At 36.5% G+C, this 20520-nt stretch overlaps 1 protein-coding gene across 10 annotated transcripts in view; it reads left to right on the plus strand.

Moving 5' to 3' along the window:
* TENM2 (teneurin transmembrane protein 2) overlaps nucleotides 1-20520 on the plus strand; it is a 1145520-nt gene that overhangs the window by 520500 nt on the left and 604500 nt on the right. For 4 of the 10 annotated variants that reach the window (XM_081034984.1, XM_081034985.1, XM_081034986.1 and 1 more), the window contains exon 1: nucleotides 1972-3221. The exons of the other annotated variants lie outside the window; for them this stretch is intronic. In XM_081034984.1, the coding sequence (XP_080891110.1) occupies nucleotides 3176-3221 (46 nt within the window). In that variant the 5' untranslated portion in view covers nucleotides 1972-3175. Of the gene's footprint in view, nucleotides 1-1971; nucleotides 3222-20520 lie in introns of those variants that run through there. 10 annotated transcript variants of the gene reach the window in all.

Genomic DNA, 20520 nt, shown 5'->3' on the forward strand with positions numbered 1-20520 from the left:
ATTGATAACTGGATGAAAGAGAAAGGAAAATAAAGAATCCTAAATGACTCCGAGATTTATACACTTTACACAGGTAAGGAAATTGGGAGACACAGCTTGCTTTGAGGGTAATAACATATTGTCTATCAAAGCTATAACAAAAATCTGTTGGGCAGATTTCATAATAATAATAATAGGAGTTAACATTTATTAAGCACTTGTTATGTGCTAAGAAAGCAACTCACAACAGCACATGAATTATTTTTACCTAATGACAGCCCCTGCCATCCGTGTGAGGCAGGTAATATTATTACACCCATTTTAAGATGAGGAAACAGCCACAGAGAGGCCAAGGTCACACAGCAAATGGGTCCTCGAGCTGGGATTCAATCCCAAGCAGCATGGTTCCCAAAACTGAGCATGTCACCACCATATAATCCACAGTATACGCACATGAACATAAAGCTCTACCACAGAGAAACAAGTCTCGTAAAAGTCCTAAGTTAGTAAGAAATATTACCATGATTTTGGCCACCTTTGGGAGATAGTTCCCCACCCCCGTTACATAGCTTAAGAATAAGTACTATACATATCAAACTACAAATGATACCAGGCAGCCTGGTATATATACATACATATATATATATATATATATATATATATATATATATATATATACACATACACATATATATGTGTGTGTATGTATATATACATATATACATATGTATATATACTGTATATATCAAATTCAGGATACCCACCTCCTCACTCAGAAAGTGGCAAAAATAAGCAACAATACTGTTAGCCATTTATAGTTTTTTAAAAAGAATCTCTTTATGTCGCCATGATTTCCTTTTATCTTGCCTTGACTATGTTTTTTTTTTTTTTGATCCTCTTCAATAAGCCCCAGGCCCCTCCCCTGCTTTTATTGTACTTAAATAGTTGTATTCTTGGAACAGAGTCTTTATTTTTATTGGCAGAAAATTCTCAGTCTACTTACTCCCTTGTATAAAGTTAATTTTAACTGTAGAACCTATATCAATAATGACATTTAAAGGAGGCTACTTCCCATAGACTCTGTGAAACGTCTGCGGAGAATTCTGGATTTGCCAGGGCACCCCTCCCCAGCTCCTCGGCAGCCTCCTTTCCCTTCTACATCTGAGCACGCTCTCTTCCCTGCCAGCTGCTTTCTGCTCAGGCCCTGTGTGTTCTCCATTCTCTGCTCTGCCTTTATGATAAGTAGTTTCATCTTGATCACATTGGGGCGAGGCAAGGGAGTTGTTACTTCTTAATTTGGGTCCAAGCTAAAAACATATCCTCCTAGTGCCAAACCACAAAAATCATGACACTTTGAGTTTAACAAGCTTCAGCCATCCCTCTTTGGATACAGCAATGTGGCCAGGGTGGAGGAGGAAGGTCTTATTCCTGGACCACTTCTTCTTCTATATCTGGCGGCTTACGTAGAACTCCAGAATATCAGATGCCTCGGGTCCATGCTATGTTGTTCAGATGTACTGTGGTTGAAGTGAAATAACTGAGTGGTATTTTGTTTCTAGTTCTTTTCAAAATAATTTCTGTTATAGGTAGGACACTTGTATTTACTTTCCATTATCAGAATTGCTTAATCTTGAAAAGATGGTCACCCAGAAGTCTGGGTGTGTCCTCTTCCTGCTGGCTCACTACTGGCGGGGCTCAGGTTATTACCACAGAAAGCAAGCAGTTATTGTCAACAGTACCTTAACTTATACCACTTAGTTAACCTTGGAATCAGCAATTTACAGCCTTATAAAAGAGGTCACTGAGGGAATTCAACTATGTAATCCTGGCCCCCATGTGGCAGGAGAGGAGCAGAAATGGGACAAAGCTGGTGAGACACATTTGAATCCACTTGAATTAGGAAATCATTTCTTTTTGACTTGTTTTAAAAATGGAACCTACTATAAAATGGTACAGGAAGGCAGAAGGATGCAGCAAAAGTCTGTAGAAATAGTGACTCAAAAACTCCGTTCCAGGATTCAAGAAAGCAAGCCTGTTGTCACATTTGGAGGGAAACCAGAAAGGAATTTAGGTTTTCACTTTCCTTATAGCCTCTTGTCCAACACCTTTCCTGAAAACACCTTGTCCTCTCTTTTATTTTGCCTTTATTAATAAAACTAATGCAGAGAAACCACCTTTCAAACTTTAACCAGGAAACCCAGGTTTTGCAAGTGCTAATATTTTGGTGTGGGCTTTTTCCTTTTAAAGACAATTACCAAGACGAAGCACTTGTTTCTTCTTTTGTTTACCCGTGGCAGTTTGTCAGCAGTTATGATAAGTAGAGTTCCATCTGCCAGTAAAACTACATTGCAAATTGCCGTAGAAATTAGCAGCTTTCATTTCTTGCCTACATAAATAAATATGTGAAATAAATTGCACTTAAATGCATCCTAAAAAATCACAGGTACACCACACAGTTAAATGCCAATCACACAAAACCGGGGGCACACTGCGATTATCTCAGTTTTCAAACCTGGAATGTACACGAATGTGTTTCTAAATGAGAGAGGCAGTGTATCATGCTCGCTGAGGGAAAAACAGAAGCTGCCAGACACTGCACTGTTCCTTTATTCTCAGAATCCTTTGCCTGAAACCCGCTCTATCTTTTCCCTGTGTTCCCTCTTCTCTCTCTCTCTCTCTCTCTCTCTCTCTCTCTCTCTCTCTCTCTCTCTCTCTCTCTCTCTCTCTCCCCCCCCCCTTCTCTTTCTCTCCCTCTCTCCGACTTTCCCTCGCTCATTGTTCTCTCTCTCTTCCTGCCTTTGATGCACACACGTTGTCACATTCCATTGACTCTCTCCCCTCTTCTCTGCTCTTACACTCAAGCCTAGCGGTGCTTTCGCCAGGCAGCGGCACCCTCTCCTGCGAGTTTTAGTCATGTGTGCAGCTCAGTTTGATCGAGCGTTCCTTTTCTGCCTTTTCACTCTTACAAAAGATTAAAAGGTGGCGTCACATCGCTCCCCGGTTCCCCCGTTCCTTTCCCGCAGGAGGGACTTAAAAAGGACAACAAAAACTAATCACTTTCAATAAGCATTTTCTTGCTGGGGAAAAGAAAAAAAAAAAAAAGAAAGAAAGAAAGAAAAAAAAAAAAGGCGGGGGGTGGGGGGTGGATTTAGTGGTGTAATTTGAGACTGGTGGTGAGGATTGGGGCGAGCTAGAGATGCTGCACGCCGCTAACAAGGGAAGGAAACCTTCAGCTGAGACAGGTAAGAGCGCCCATCGGAGGGTTTGACCGAGTGGCTGAGTTAAATCTGTTTTCACCGTTTGGTAATTGAGAAAGGCATCCGCGGCAGAAGCCGATTTTTCAGTCGGCTTCCTTTTGTTTAACATAGAAAGTACCTGTATTAATTTTGACGAATTAGAGCATGCAGCGAATTCAATTGAGAATAGATCTGTGTCGGTAAATGCATTTGTCCTGAATGATGTCGCCTCCGTTTTATGGAGAAGGAGAGATGGGAAAGATGATTTTGTTCAGAATAGCGCTTTGCATTGCGTTAAATTCTACACAGCTCCCAGGAAAATAAAATAATCATCCCATTGATTCTGTGTGTGTGAACTCTGGGACTTCAACCCTGGGAAAGAGCTGGCATTAGAAACGTTTCCTCTAACTGAACTTCGGATGCGTTATAATAATTTCTCACCGGAGGTTTCAGCAAGGGTAGAGTTTATTTAAGTCTAACTGCCGGGGTGTGTTTGATTTGGATCTTGACGGTGAAGCGCTGCTTCCATCTCCTTAACCTGTACCAGATTGATGTTTCATACATGGGCATTAAGTGTGGTCCCAAATGAAATATAAAGTTGAAACATCAGGTGAGGGCATGTTCTCGAAAATAATCCAGTAAATAATGAGCATAACTGAATTCTGACAGTTTGAAATGGGAGTTAACTCTGGACGTGCTGTCTGAGGAGGGTTTTATTTTTTTTTGGATTTTAAGCGTCTCGGGAACGGAGGGGGATACTTACCAGGCTCACACCGTGGGAACTTTGCATGAGGACCCTAAATAGAATACGTGTAGACTTCCACTGTAGGTGGCTTTTAGGCATCTGTCCCTTTTGTGTGCTATGAATGAGAGCTGTGCATTATATTTGATGGCCTTTCTCCTTTAAAGAGCTTTGGGCTGAAGCTTGAAAGGCTCACATCTATTTCAGCATTGAACAAACACAAAATGCAATATGCTTCAGTCTCCCAGCACCTGATTTTTATTGCTGCTGCTGATGTTTTAAAGTTCGGATCATTTGTTTTTCACCTCAGTCTTCACTGATTTGGTGTTCATTGCCTCTGTTGCTAAAATTTATTGCTGGCATGAATGAACTGAGATTTGAGAATGCAAAAAAAAAAAAAAAAAAAAAAAAAAAAAAGAAAAAAAATCTATTTAGCCTGAGTTTTAACTTAAGGATAACAGAAATTCCAATTATATCAGATGTTTTTCTAGGATGTTACCTAAAATGTTTGAATTAATTTTAGATGATTAGTTTTTTGGATGGGAAAATGTGAATATTCAAAGTCCAAAATTCTGTGAAAAGAATGCTTCTCTGGCATGAGACGTAGAAAGGTGACTTGAATACCTCCACAAGGCTTGGTCCTAGGAAGAATGGCTCTCCTGTGGTACTGCTGAGTTCAGCATCCATGAATGAGAGAGTGTTTGACATATGCATTTGGTGATAGAATTTTTTTCTTCCCGAGTTTCCAAACTAGACTTGTTCCTCAATACCATCCTCTGGCACATCTCGTGCCTGCCAGACCATCTAATGGCATGTCATGGGTGCAGCCCATGCATTCAGTTTTTGAGGACATCAGAAGGTGCTGAATTTTGGGGGAGTGGAGACCAAACGGACTGTGGGTTTCATCATCAAGAGATAATCTTCAGTGCAAGTTCCGTGGGAAGCCCCCTCATGCACATATGGGGACACTTCATTTTTCCATCATGGTTAAAAGAGCAGAGAAAGAGATGGACGAGGACTAAGGAAACTGCCATACACTGTTTGATGTCATCACGCCGGTGATGGCATAGGGAGTCTTTAAAATCACAGCACATACAGGTTTCTTGTTTTCAACTTAGGAAACTTTGCAGAATCTTGAAGTCGCACTTCTCAGATTCCATCCATGCTTTTACATAGCTTTCTGGCATAAAATCTTTTCTCAGACTCCCGCTGTACCAAACTATTGAGTGTTGTGACATTGCCGCTGATAACGATTTCTTAAATAAGTGACAAGTGCTGATAGGCCAGGAGACATACATCGTCTGCATCATATATGTGTTTTAAGGTGCTTTATGAAAGTGACTTCTTCAAGGTGAGGGGAAGATAAATTTGAAGTTGCTGCTTGACTGTTTGTACCACTGAACCACTGTCCTTGTCCTAGAGAACTAACTAGAACTAAAGGAGGCAGGCATAACTCAGTTGTAAACTTGCACTTTTTAAGCAGATGGTAACCCAAACTGTCCTTACTCAAACTATCAGATTCAAATAAATAGCATTTTTCTGACTTTTCCAGTAGATGTTGCTGAAGAGCAAAGAAAATTATTTTTCTACAGGAAAAACAGAAATGCAGTAGACTGATACGAGCTAATGAAAAAGATCCTTCTCTTCAAACTCTGCTGATAACATTTTGCATACTTTGCTAATTAATGAGTTATATTGAATCATTACCTTTTACAACGTTCTATAGAAAGCTATGAAAACTCGAGTTAGATTTTTTAAATTATGAAATTGTTCTCTTTAGTCCCTATATATAATATCTGTTTGCTGTTTTCCATTTAAAAAAAATCAAGTTAACTGCACATTACTATTCAGAACATTTCATCCCTGAATGCTAAAACCCTTTAACATGCAAATATGATGTCAGAGGAAGAACTGAAATAGAATACCCTGAGAAGAGTAATGATCAAACGCATTATAAAAATATGCACCAGTTGCCAACATGTAATGAAATATTAAGAAATTAAAAGCATGCAACCTCTAAAGTAATAGAATTTCATTGCTCTGAGACTGTTTTCCCACTGAATATTAAGTGCTTAATAGATCTATCTGTAAAAAAACAATCAAAAACCTACATGGTTTGTCACTGAAGTTCTTTCATTATGTGATTTTGAAAAATTAGCCCAATAGGATTTTCCTCAGACTAGGAAATGTAATTAACATTGGATATTAAGTGCCAGATTTCCAAAGCAAAAGGCACAGGCTTGATAGAGAAAATAAGAATGCAGAGAGCAGGCTTCAGCACTGGCAGCTGAGGGGACCCACGCTGGACCTACTCTGTTGGTAATCACTCTGATAAAATGACAAAGACATCCCAGGGGAGTCCGGGATGCTGGTACCCAGACACGAACTGATGCAATTTCAGGCAACCAATGACCTCTATCTATGGGATTATTTATTTTGGGAAATGATCAATTAACCAATTTCAGTTATGAAAGAGAAATGTGTATGTATGTGATCATATATATATATATATATATATATATATATATATATATATATATATATATATTCCAATGTAAGGGGGCCTTGGATATTGCAAAGTACGTATAGATAAGACAAGCTCTACCTCGGAGGTAGAGCTTTCAGTTTTTTGTTGGTCTTTTTTTTTTTTTTTACCTTAAGCAGTCCGAGCTTTTTTCTGGTGGATTTTTCTTTCGCATCGAAGCCCTTCTTTGTCAGTTTTTATTCCTGAAGTGTGAAATGCTTCATAGGATGTTTTGATTTAACACCCATTCATTTCTTTTTTTCGGGGAGAATAAAAAAGCTTGTATTTAGAAGACATGAGTGTCAGCTACTCCTATTTTGTAATTAGCACTGTAGGCCTACTGGGATAAGGATTTTTTCCCTTTTTCTTTTTTTTTTCACTTCGATTCAAATAGTTTTTGTGTTTGACCCATAGTGGTTATTTTTTTTTCTTTCTGTCTTTAAGTAAGAAAAGCTTTATAATTTGGGGGGTGGGAGATTTTATTTCTTTTTCTGTTTTTCCGCTGCTCACTTTTGGGGTTCTCTTTTTTTCATTATAGTTGTCAAGCACTGACTATACCCAAAGCACTCTGAATTTAATGCGACAAATGATACCTCTCACAACAACAAAAAATATGTGCTCTCTCACTGTGAACCTTAGGAAGACTGAAGATGTGAGCCATACCTGGAGAATTGCCTAGTGGGTTAAAATGTGCCAGTCTTAACTCCTTCCTTAGGAGAAAAGAGGAAAGGTCACTGCAGGTTGAGGGGATCCTGAGAATGGCAGCCTTTGAATTAAGAGTGAAAGGTGAAAACACAACATAATCCTTATGAGCAAAATCACAGGGGTCCCGTGGAAAGTAATGCTAAAAAGAATGACTAATGCCAGTCTGATGGAGGCCCTCAAATGTCGGGTCAAGGTATTTAATAGCCACTGGAAAGATGTTAGCTGCAGCTTCTAGAGACATTTCCTTGGTATGGGGATGGAGAAGGAACGGAATAGTAGGTCTGTATTACGCCCCACCCCTAAGAGATGCTGAACTGTCTATCTAGGGGCCATCTGCTTTCCTGTTAAATTGTGGTCTTCAGGAGCTGTTGTCACTAATGGGATGTTGCTTTACCTTTCAGGGATGTTGTTTAAAATCAAAACAAAACAAAACAAAAAACAGCAAGAGCCCCTAGTGTAGAGGACAGAAGCGAGTGAATAATCCAATACATTAGCCTAGACATGGGTGGTAAGGTTGAGAAACACTGTCCAGAAGAGGGAGAATGGCTGTGAAAAACACCTTTCTATTATAATTATTGCAGTTTCTTGTATGTACTGTAGATGTCATAGCCTCATTAGACAGGGGTTTTGTGTATATGCATTTGTTTTCATAAGAAAAACTCTCACCGTTCATCAGAGATGAGACCTGTAGTTTAGAAGGTGTGGCATTCTCTTTATACTATTTGGATATAATCAGTTAGTGTTATGTTCATCTCCCATTTCCTGACATAGGGTGGATTTTTACAATCTTTAAGGATTTTCATGTCTCTGAAAAGGTATATATTTTATTTATTAGAATTAGTTGCCTCCCTGAATTACCTGTGTTATCAGTTACTTTCTATAAACCTTGACTAACTTACCTTGAACTCTTAGATGCCTAGTGTGTTTGACTGATGGGCTCAGCAGTGGGGACTTCTCTACCTATATAATGGAAGTTTATAATGTTAACATATAAAATGTCTTCTTGCATACAATAGACTTCATAATGAGAGAGAGCAAAAATAATTATTAGCACAATTAAGTAAGTGGAATGTCTCCCTTTTCCTCGGAAGGTGATTTAACCAGCCTATTCAGAGGGACGAGGTGACCAACAGCACCTGGAAACCAAGTTACAGATGAGTTTCTTGCCTTCTCCTCCAGCCACTTTAATCTGATTTGTTCCATTTACTTTTTCCAAGCTTTTCATCTTTCCACCATTTTAATACCATCAGAGATGGGGGGCTGCCCATGACATTCACACTTGACATTATCGAACACAAAAGGCATCAGTCATACACTTGACTGCGTTACAATGCAAGGGAAAAAAATAGATCCCAAAGGCTTTGAAATTATTGTTTCGTACCTTGAATGTAGGTGGATTTTTTTTCCCTGTTTCTTCTAGCCTGCCTTATTTGACTGATTTGCTTCTGTGTGTTTGCAGAGGGTTCTGAAAACCCTGGAAAAATCAGCACTCACAAATCCATAACGTACACATCCTTATGTACACCGGAGGTATGTGTATTAATACAACGGAAATTTACACCTCTATTATCATCTTTTATTTGCTAAGCACCAACCACATTTTCATGCAGTACCGATGTTGAGCCTTGCACAGAAGCTGTCTTTTCTCCATTGACTTCAGTTCTTCTGACTGTCGGACAGCTGTGGCCAAACCTTTTCCTGACTCACACTTCTGTGGTTATTGCAGTAACTCCATTATTTCTGGGTAGACCAGAAATCTAATGAATTCATAGCAGTCCCGTGTTTGTTTTCCCATAAAGTGTGTGTGTGTGTGTGTGTGTGTGTGTTGGAGTTGGGGGGGGGTGTTATTCTTAAAATTAATATAAATTTACCTGTACTTCCTTTCCTTTCTATTCTGAATCTTTTGTTCAGAGACAGTTTACCCCCTATATGTAAGACAACATTTGTGAGCTGCACAAATAGTGTTATCAGATTGTGGTGAATTGCTTCAGTAGTATTACACCATGCATTGAGATCACGTGCGCTATAAAGCTCTGTAAAACAGCCAGCTACATGGTATCCTACAGGTTTAATATACTTCTGCAGCCTTGTACTTGGGAAGGATTTCTGTAATTGGCGACAATCTAGCAAGAAGAACTTTTTAAGCCATTGGAGGCTGAAATACAAGTTTTTTGAGAAATGTGACTTTATAGGCTTGAAACTGAATGGATTACAAATTTCTCTTAACTGGAAAGAATCATAATTGCATATATAGTGTAGTCCTGATTATCTAGGGTTTGAATTTCCAGCCTGAGGATTATCCAGATTTCTTCTCTGACTCCCCTGTCTTCTCTTCAACTACCTGATGTGAATCATTTCCCTAATCAGTGGTACCTCCACTAATGTTAAGGAAGGGCATTTTTGAGCAGCAGAATCCAAAAACCAGTGAACTATCCTTTAGAAAAATTAATTATGTAAAAAGTCTGAGTGGCTAGGTTTTTTAAACCATTCGCTAAAATTAAATGACTAAATTTCAATTTGGGGATGGGAGAGGGGTCTCTCTAGTTACAAATGGTGCTTTACTATAGCTGTAAATATACCAGAATTTTACCCACATGTTTCAGGGGCAAAAATGATGCCAAGTAATCCGTTTCATTGTTCTAGATTATATCATTTCCTTCCCCTATACCCAGACCAATTACCATTTTGAATAAACTGGTTGGATATTGTGTCTAGCTGGAATTTTATAAGGTACTTGGATCAACCCAGTTACCTAATGCAGGTTATCAGGGCTCTGATTGGCGTGTCCCTCCATTATGAAGTACAACAGTGGATTATTGGTGCCCAAACCCACTTAGTTAATCTCCAACACCGGTCCTATTCCATTTCCATCATCAGCTGAGTTCCACTCAATCCTTGAAAAGTTATTTATATTTAGGATTTGATCGCAGGGAGGTCTTCAAAGTCTCGGAGGACTTTAAAGACTTCAAAGCCTGTTCGATACCAGAATTAGGCTGAGATGGCGAAAGGATTTCAGTGTGATGTACTATATTACTGTTTAAATTCTCATTTATAACATAGATTGAAAACTATTGGCCATTATACCACATCATCCACTGCACCTCAACATTTAAAAACTTCCAGTAAATTTCTTTCCCATAAACCCAGTTTTAATTTCGTGATAAGATTCAAGTGTAGGCAATGTAGTTGGCTTTTCAAGCGAGGTTCTCATCACAGAGTAGGCGCTGAAATTACCAGCCACCCTCCAAGTTTGTAGAACAGGGCGCGGCATTCCATCTACTGGATATCACTACAGAATCAGAATTTGATTTCCTCTCCCTTTCTCGTACATCATTTGTGTCTTGGACATTTTCAAAATCTTGTGGTTATATAGCTGCTACTCTGTAACCATATCTTATCAAATAAGGTACTCTTCTCTTATGCTATCCTTGTTTGACAAACATGTCTATAAATAATCAGTTGTACTTTTGAGGTGCCTGATCAAACTTCACAGATGTTTCTATTTATAAATCTATTATGTGATGTAAGTGATAAAATAGATACTATGTAATATGGTTGACACAAATATAGTAAACGGCAAAAAAATTTTGTAACTCCCTAGATCCTAAAAATATTCTCTTATCACTAGATTAAAATGGAGTTTATTAAAAATAAAATTGTGAACAGTTGAGGTGTAGTTGATGATGTAGTGTAATGACCAACAGTTTTCAATCCAAATGTTAAATGAGAACTTAAGCAGTGATACGATATACAAAACGGGAAATGGAAAATCTCAGTGACTATTAGAAAAATCATTGGCAAATCTAGTCCCAAGTTCTGTATATGTACTAGTTTGATGCAAAAGTAATTGCGGTTTTTGCAATTTTTTTTAACTTTTTAACCACAATTACTTTTGCAGCAATCTAATAGAAGATGCCTCTTATCAGTCAGATATGTGCGCACACACACAGTTACTCTCTCTATAAGTGCAGATTTCTACCTCTATCTTTGTATCTGTATCAATATTGATGTCTGTATCAGCATCTGTACCCAGAGGTAGAAAAAGAAAAAAATGGGTATATTCCTAGTAAGGTATAGTGTGGTTATATTCCTGGGAAGATATTGCGTCTTTTTTCTAGCTGACATTATTACACTCTCACCAATCTGACAGGCAGTGTCCTAGGTACCAGGGATGCCAAGAGAACCCCTCATGATTCTTGAGTTCATGATCTGGTCCTGAGTTAGAAGTTATTTTAATGTTGAACATTACTCTCATGGATATATTTTACAGTTGGAAATGTTGAAAGAAAGAACCTAAATTCAAGAATCACACAGCCATCTGAGCCCTCACTCCACACTTGATATGCTTTACTTCATCCGGAGGAAGATTATGAAAAGAACTAAATAGAGCAAGTATGAGTCGGGGTGGGAGAAGATCCTCACATAAAGTGATGTACTCCTAACCAAAAATAAATCTGGCTTTATGGAAATGCCAGGCCAGCGTGTCTGAATTCTCTATAACTCTTTATCGCTGGCAAGCCACAAGCTAAGGATAGGATCAGTTTGCCTGATAGGATCACTTTTCTAGAATTCTACATGAGGACACTGGAAAGTGCTATCAACAGGATTACTCTAAAACATGTGCACATAAGGTCTCGTTTGAAAATGTCTGTAAATAATTTGTGCGTATTTTTCTAAAATGAAATGGGCTCATGTGGGGAAGATCCTTTTCTCGGTCTATATAGCATTTATGGTATGTGTTTTATGTATTTACAACCATATATCACATGTGATTTATATACATGCACTTATAGTCTCTAGAGGTCAGTAGAATATAAGAAATGGGCAAACATTCTATCTCAATGAGACCTAGAGATTCTGGAGACCATTTTTCCAATAGTAAAATGATGATAGTCGACTAACAACATTAGGAACTAAAATCATTAATCAGTGTTAACCAAAAAGTCATGTCATCCTTGTTCCTGAAATGAATCTAATCTATTTGTTTTAAGCAAATTTCAGACAAATGAACATTTGCATGGCAAGAACCTTGACAGAAACCCAAGCTATAATTACTGTATTATGGTTTATTATAAGACTGTGATTCTCCAGAATCTTTTCAGAAGATATTTTGAATATTACTAGAGCAAAACAGTAAATTGTTTTTAAACACTTGACGATTACATCCAAAACACTATTTCTATTTTAGCTGCCAATTCAGTCTCCTCAGTACTTAGAAATGAATGATTTCATGATTTATATGTTACAATTCTATTTGTTCTTATGAACTGAATGTCTCAGATGTTGAGAAATGTATTAGGAAATTGTGATTTATTTTATATATAATGCTAAAATTGTTGACAGTTTAACAAATTACTTCACAGTTGAGCGTGTTTATCAAGTTTTTTTTCTCTAGAAAAGTCATGTACAAAAACTATAGAAAATGATGGCATGTAGCTATAGACTATTCGACAGTAGGGTTACTAGTGCCTCTGACACACCATCCTGTGCAAGAGAACATGGGGGAGCAGGGCTTCAGGTTCCATCTCAATTTGAGCAAGAATGAGTATTGCTTAAGTTGAGGTTGCATGCCATTACTTTGAACTTAACATGCCTTGCCTATGTTAATATCACTTACACTTGGGACTAATATCTACCAATAACCTGGTCCTATATTTGTCTATTTAGCTCAATATCCTCCATGATAAAGCCTAATCGAGGGACTACAAACAGAAGTGCCCAAAGGGGAGTAGTCAGAAATAAGACACCAGGAGGTGATGTGGAGCAGTGAAGAAGACATTACAGTTTTACACACACACACACACACACACACACACACACACACACACACCAAACCTGTGCTGCCTAAACAAACGAAACACCTACTAAGCATTTTTAGAGAGTGATCATATGAAGTCTTTAAAGGAATGTTAGGGCGTCTTCAGTCATCACCAAAAGATACCCAATAGATAATTGATAGATATTGATGGAGCACTTCCAATGAGTTATCTACTTACTTTGCTGCCAAATTGTTAAATGAAGAAGATACAATATATTTTCTATCGTCAAGGAGCTTACAATGTAAGTGGAGGTCTCCCATGTATCATTTCCCTACCTCTGTGCCCCCACATCTGCTCTCTCAAGTTTCCTCAATGTACACTCCTTCCCTACAGAATTCCTTTCAGTTCTTCCAGCTTTCAATACTGTGCCTTTGCAAGTGTTTTTCTTTCTTGTCTTCTTTCAACACTCCAGCTTGCCCCTGGCTAACTCCTGTTTATTTTGCATATCTCAGTTTAAATGTTCCTTTCTCCCTGAAGTTTTCCTGGACCATCCCTTCTCTAGGTCTAAATTAGGAGCTCCCACTCTGTGACCCTATCACAATGTGTTTACCTTTTTATAATACTGTTCTCATTTTATATAACTGCCCATTTCATTGTCCATTTCCACATAAGTTTTTAAGCTCAGTGAGGGCAGGAACCCTGTGGTCTAACTTATATCATGATCTATCATGATGGCTAGTAAAATATCTGGCAGCATGAAATTTATTTAGCCAACTCTTGAATGAGTGCTTAAATACATAAATAATCCCAATGCATTGATAAATTAAAAAGGAGCTATCACATCTCCAAGACCCTGGGAATGATTAGCATCATTGTGTGGACTCGAGTCTTACTCAAGGACAGGTTCCAAGTAGCCCAGGCATCACCTTTCTTCTGCCTCTCCTTATCTACCTTGAAATAGATCCAGGTCCCTAAGGACCAGAACAGAGCCATCCTCTTAGTTCAAGAGGGTTGTACACTTTTTAGTTGTGGTTTTTTTCCTTAGTCTCTGATCATGTTACTTATGATGGACTTGTTTTAGTGGAAGCCTGGAAATGGTGTCTCCCTCTTTCCCCTCTGGTGACTGGTTTCAAGATGAGCAGCCTTGACCTCAGGACTGCTTAAAAAGACCACGGACTCTGAGTGGTGCCACCATGATGCAGCGTGAGTGGTTACTCAATAAGAAGCACTTTGCTAGGAACTGGGGATTCAGAGATGATGATGTAGAATAAATATATATTGATTTATTTGTAGTTGGGTCTAGGGGACCAAAGAAACTTTATGTGAAAATCTTCTCACCCCAAATCATACTTTTTTGCTGTCTTTTCCAACTTTCCTTCTTATGTGTCCCAATAAGGTCTTTGAGGTCTGTGGTTTGATAAGATGGAGCCATCCCTGATTGCTTCTAACAGAAAGACCCTACAGCATAGGTGCCAGTCTTCCTTTTAATACACTGAGACTTATGTTTGCATAAGTTTGCATAATATGAGATTTCTGATTCCCACACTGCTTTTCTCTGGAGATGGACACATTTAGATGAGTAGCTTCTGGTGCATGCAGTTGTCAGAGCACCCATTCACTTCTGTTTATCTTTTGTTTTAGTTGGCCATTTTAATTAAGTCATACCCTCATAGTAGAAAATTATTCTCATAGTACCCTAAAATATAGTTAAGAATAGATTTGGAACTAAGGAGTGAACAACTTCAATCTTTTATGATTTTGACTCAGCTGCATTCCAGACATTACTACCTTTTAATTAGCAAACGTATGATAAGTTTGGTGAGCTATAAGGAACATGATGAAAAGAGCATTCAGATATGGTGTTTTCTCATTATTGTTATTACTTTAAATTATCTTCTGCCTTTATCATCTAATCCTGGTTCACTGTCATTTACTTGTGTTGCTGTCTAAAGGTGAGAGTGAATATTTTATAAAAAGTATAAGGTGAGATTATCTCCATATATTTATATGATTAAGCAGCATGGTAATTATTTGGAAGGAATAATGGAGGTTTCAGGAAAAACTAAAGCATATCTGACCAAGCCTGGATGGTGAGGGGAGAGCTGGCTATTAGTTTATAGTTTGATAGTACTTGCTATATTACCAGGGGTTTTACTTTTTAATATTGTGTCAGGGAAGTTTAATGTAGAGATTAATAGTGGACCATGTAGAGATTAATAATAAATTGTTTTCTTCATCTCTGGTGAAAACTTAAGAACTCATCAATCAACTTTTTTTTTTTTTCAAATCATTGTCTTTCTGTGTTACACAAAACATGGACAACCTTATGGCCATTCTAGAAGTTCTTTAGATAACAATTTAATACAAATGTTAACCAAATAATAAGATAGTGATTTTAGGTTGTACTAATAAACATTAAAAGGCTGGTCAGTTTACTGTCCCCCTGATAATATGCATATTAAATAACTTAAGTTCACAACTATAACTTCTGCTTTAATTTTTAACATATAAACCTTGCCCCAATGTTTTGCTTCCATGCAGATGATGTCAAGATGTCCATTTCAGCCTTACTTTCCCTTTCCTTCTCAAAGAATGCCCTATTAAGTCCATTCACACATCTTTTGTAGAAAGTCTTAATACCAAACATCGTTTCTATTTCTTCTTGAATAAGATTTTTTTTATAAAAAAGTAATTATTTGAAAAATGGAATATACTTGTCATGAGGACATAGATTCCATTTGTAAAAAAATGATAACCACCTCATAACCATCACAGTATCCCACATTTCCAAAGTGTTCTGGAATGAAGAAAAAAAATCAATATCGGAGTGAAAAGTGTATTTCAATTTACTTAGATGATTTTACTTCACAGAAAAAATATACAGGTATAAAGAATAGACCTTTGACTTTTACCTTGGGTTTATTTTGAAATTGTGAAAGTGCTTGTGGACTCGTTGATGTTAAATTGGTAATTGTTGATCTCTGAGGGGGTGCAGCATCTTCCATCTGAGCTTATTACAGTGTAAAATATGGATTGCCTTTACCCTAATGGCCTCTGAATCCTATTACCATCCCATTAGAGAGTGTGGGATTTTAGTAATTCTCTTGTTGTTTCCAGTGGGCAGTGAATATAATGGGGAAGGGCAAGGGTTAATGCAATTCATCTCTTTTAATACCTGTGACTCCCAATCCCTTATCGCTTGCGTTAGTTTCATTGGGGTCCACTCCCTCCTCTGTCTGTTATGTTTAAGGCCCAATATATTTTTATGTGCCTTTCTAACCTGAAGAGTTTGGAGACGGGAGTAATTTGGTGATTCTTAAGTATAAATAGAATTTTAGCTCCCAGCTTTTCATAAACTGAAGATAAATAAATAAGGTGGTGTGTCAGCTTGTTGTGAAACAGGCTGCAACTCAGGAAGGTTTTCAGTGACTGTCATTGTACCAAGAATAGTATTGAAATAGCTCTTCAATCAAGATCATTTATAAGGCCTTTTGGAAGGAGAAGCAGGAGACAAGTGGGTCAGATCAATGCCCACTAGTGTTCTGGGTATAATGTTTCCATGTGTTCACGGAGGCAGCTGTGTCCTGGGTCCTAGGAGTGGAAGGAAGAGGAACTGGGAAACATTTCTAAGTGATAGGAATTAGATTCCTCTAAAGAGAAGTTTATGAGCATTAGCTAAGACCTTACATATCAGACATGCTTAGTAGATGTATATGTCTGATTATGTATCCCTGGTTTTATTCATGAAATTTGTTTTTAACTAATATAGCTTCTTTCAGAATAAATGCGAACATCAGATTACTTCTCAGTATGTCAAAACAAATTAGTTCCCCACAGTGATGCAGTGAAAAGTGTAACTATTTTCCCTTTTCATATGTCAGAAAGCATTACTGGGACTGGGAAATTCCCCCTCCCCCATCTCCCCTCCCCCCCCGCCCCCCCCCCTTCGTCCCCCCTTAGCCTGAGAGCCCTGAGGGTTTGCAAAAAGTCGGGTTCAATGCACCAGAGTAGTCACCGAGTGCTGCAGCACCCCCTCTGCTGCCATTAATGAGAATCGCATGCTGAGATCCAAAGAGACAGGTCCGCTCAGAAAAAGGCAGGAATGGCAGGAGGTGATAGACCATTTCGGTCTGTTGAAGGTGAGTGATAGTCCCAAAACATATTGTTCACCTTCTCAGAGAATTCAGTTTCCATATGTTTCATCATAAATGGAATAATTGCAACATGAAAATGTGCGCTGAATGACGTAGTTGAAAACTCGTGTTTGGGAGCAAATTTCTTCTTGTCTTTAGGTTCTAACTATCTTGATTGCCTGCCTGGTTACAGCTAGTAGTCTAAGCCTGGGGGTGGTGTTTAGATATGGTGCCTTGGTATAGAATAGTTTGTGCATGCACATTGAATATTCATGCATGGAGCTTGTCCTTCATTTGAGACATCATATTTCTAGACAGACTGTGATAGTATTATTTCTTTCCATTGGTTGGGTGTATTGAGAGAAATTCATTTTAGAAGGTAATTATGTAGCTAAAGATACGATTAGTTTTTATTCCAATGAATTGATATGAATACACGCTGTTAAAGGATATTATTTCCTTTTGATTCTTAGTTATGGGTTGATGACCTTTTAAAACCCTCCCCCCCCCAATCAGCTGGCAAGCTCAAACCTACACAAATTAAATAAGATCTATGATAGGTATCTACTGATGTAATAGTTACTTTTTTTTTAAAAGCACATATGCATGAGATCATTCGCAGAGAATTACCGAACTTACAGAAGAAACATAGAACGTATACAACATGTAGAACCAGATTTTCTTACTATTTTGTAAAGGACAATATAGGGGATCCTGGTTATTCAAATGGATGTGGACTTCTGTTTTTCATTTCTGTTTGGGTCCCATTTAATTCATCATGTCTTTTTGTTCTTGAAACGTTCCTTCAGTTCTACCAAGAACCACAAAAATCAGATGACACTCATGTTTCTCTCAGTGAAAGAATGATGTATCATCTTTATTATCATCATAAAGCTACAAACTTGTCATTTGTTGTCTCTCCCAGTGTTTCCTTAATACACAGTAAACATATTATTTAACATTTGTTGCACATCAGCAAATTAGTAATCCAGTTTGACTCTTCATAAGGCCAGGTAGTTAAAAAAAAAATAGTATCAAAATTCAAAACTAAATGTGAATTGTTGTATGGAAGACACAGAAATGCTGAATACCATATTTATACCATATTCCATGCCTTACTTTCTTGAAAACATACTCTCCAGTTAGCTTATGATAGCAATAACAGATTTTTAAACATATTTAACAGATTTTTAAACATATTTAATATTTAAACAGATATTTAAACATATATTTTCTAACTATGAAATTAGAATGGTCCTTATGGGAAATATGGAAAATTCAGAAGACAATTAAACGTATATACAGATCATCCATAATCTCACCCAAATCTGTTTGTTTAAACCTTTTAAACAAATAAATATTTAAAAAATTAGGATTTTGCTATACTGTAGGAATTCTCTCATGTGTTAAACAGCACTCAAAAGCATTATATTAATATTCTACCAAAGTGTGTGCCTTAAAATATATATCATGACTTTTTAAAATGTAACTTTTATTAATTTTAAAATTATAAAAATCTAATTGTATGTTATTATAAAATAATTTGAAAAATATACAAATAAAAGTAAAATAATTTTGAAACACCACTATAAAAACATAAATATTGCTACTAGTTTAGTGTGTGTCATTTTTTTAAATCATTTTGCCTATGTAATAAGTAAGAATAGTAATTCTTTTTTTAACTTTATATTTCAGTTGTTTCTATTGAGGTTAAATACTTGATGTCTTCATCTATTCACTTTCCACTGAATTCTCTGCCTAATTATATTTTTCTAAAACAATGTCAGATTTTTTTTTCTTTATAATTATTTCTAATACATTTAGGATATGGTGAACTTCTGCCTGTCGTATTTATTGTTAATATTTTACCAAGCTGCGTTTTTGTTGTTGTGTTTTCACATGAAGATATTTAAATGCTTTATGTAGTAAAGTCTTCTAATATTTTAGATATCTTGAATTGGTTTTCAGCTTTAAAAGAATCCCCATTACGTGGTCCAATAAATATATACTTTTTATCTTAGTAATTTAAAAATTATGTTATAATAATATTAAACTATTTAATCCGTTTGGAAGTGTAACTATATGCCAGATAAGGATCTATTTCCCCCAAAGGTTAAATTATTATTAGAATTTTCACCTGTATGTTATATTAGATCTCTTGTGCAGTAAAGTCTATTTCAGCACATTTCCACTGTTACTCCACTTTTTATTATACTAATTTTATAGAGAGCTTAATGTAATAGAGGAAGACTCTTTGTTTTTCTTCCCTTCAGAATGTCTTTCTTCTCTTCATTCATTTATTTTTTCAAATAAGTCATAAATCATGATATTAAATTTTTCAGTATCCATTTGTTTTTATCAAATTTTCATTGTGATTATTCAACTATATGTATGTAAAGAAAGTGAAGAAATGTTACTATCTTTAACATTATTTTTCTCTATAACCTGAGGGTATTTAATTTGGTAGTTTTTTTTTCTTTTTCTTTTTTTCTCCAATAAAACATTTTTCCTCCTTTTGAATATATGGGTTAGGTGTTTTGGCCCATTTTTCTTTCATTTTTCTTTTCTTTTTTTAATTAAAATTTTTGGGGGTGACAATGGTTAGTAAAATTACATAGGTTTAAAGTGTACAATTCTGTAATACTCTTTCATTTTTCTTAATCAAGCAATTCTTTCTACAATTTTATAAAAATTCCTTATTCATTTGTGTAGAATAATGCAGGAAATTTCTCCCACATTACTTTCTTTTCTTCTTGAGAAATAATGTATGTCTGTTAAAAAGTGCTCATTATATTAGTCTACCAAAGGCCAAATTACATTTTCTGAAAGAAACATAGCTGCACAAAATAAAATGCTGATCTAACATAGTTGTTCTTTATACATTTCTGTGTTAGCAATAAATGAACTAAGCATTCTGAAGAGTTCTGATTGCTTTAGCTTCCCCAGGGTAGAATTTTCTAAGATATAATCCATAGAAAATCAGTCCAGTACAAAACTCTGCAAAGAAAGTATTCCTTGGTGAAATAAGTTTGAGAAAGAATTTATATAATAGCCTTTTCTTGATACGTCATCATAATTATTATCATATTAAAAGCTTGAAAAAGTTCAACCATAAAAACTTCTTTGCCTTGTTAGGTAACATCTTCTTCTAGATTTAATTAACAGCATAAATATTTGCTTTTATTTTTTCCGAAGGAGGGGGAAATTATTTGGTTTGCTGGCTTGTGTTTTGTTGTGGGGTGAATATAATACCTACTACTTAGCCAAAAAAATGTATTTAGTATTCAAATCATCCAGGCATTATTCAGCCAATGTGTTTCCAGTAGGTCTCGTTTTATTTTATTTATTTATTTATTTATTTATTTATTTATTTATTTATTTATTTATTTGTCATAGAATGAAAGATAGTTCTACCGAGATTGTTAGAGGTCTCAGAGCTTTT

Source organism: Rhinolophus hipposideros (genome assembly GCF_964194185.1).
Source record: "Rhinolophus hipposideros genome assembly, chromosome: 23".
NCBI lineage: Eukaryota > Metazoa > Chordata > Mammalia > Chiroptera > Rhinolophidae > Rhinolophus > Rhinolophus hipposideros.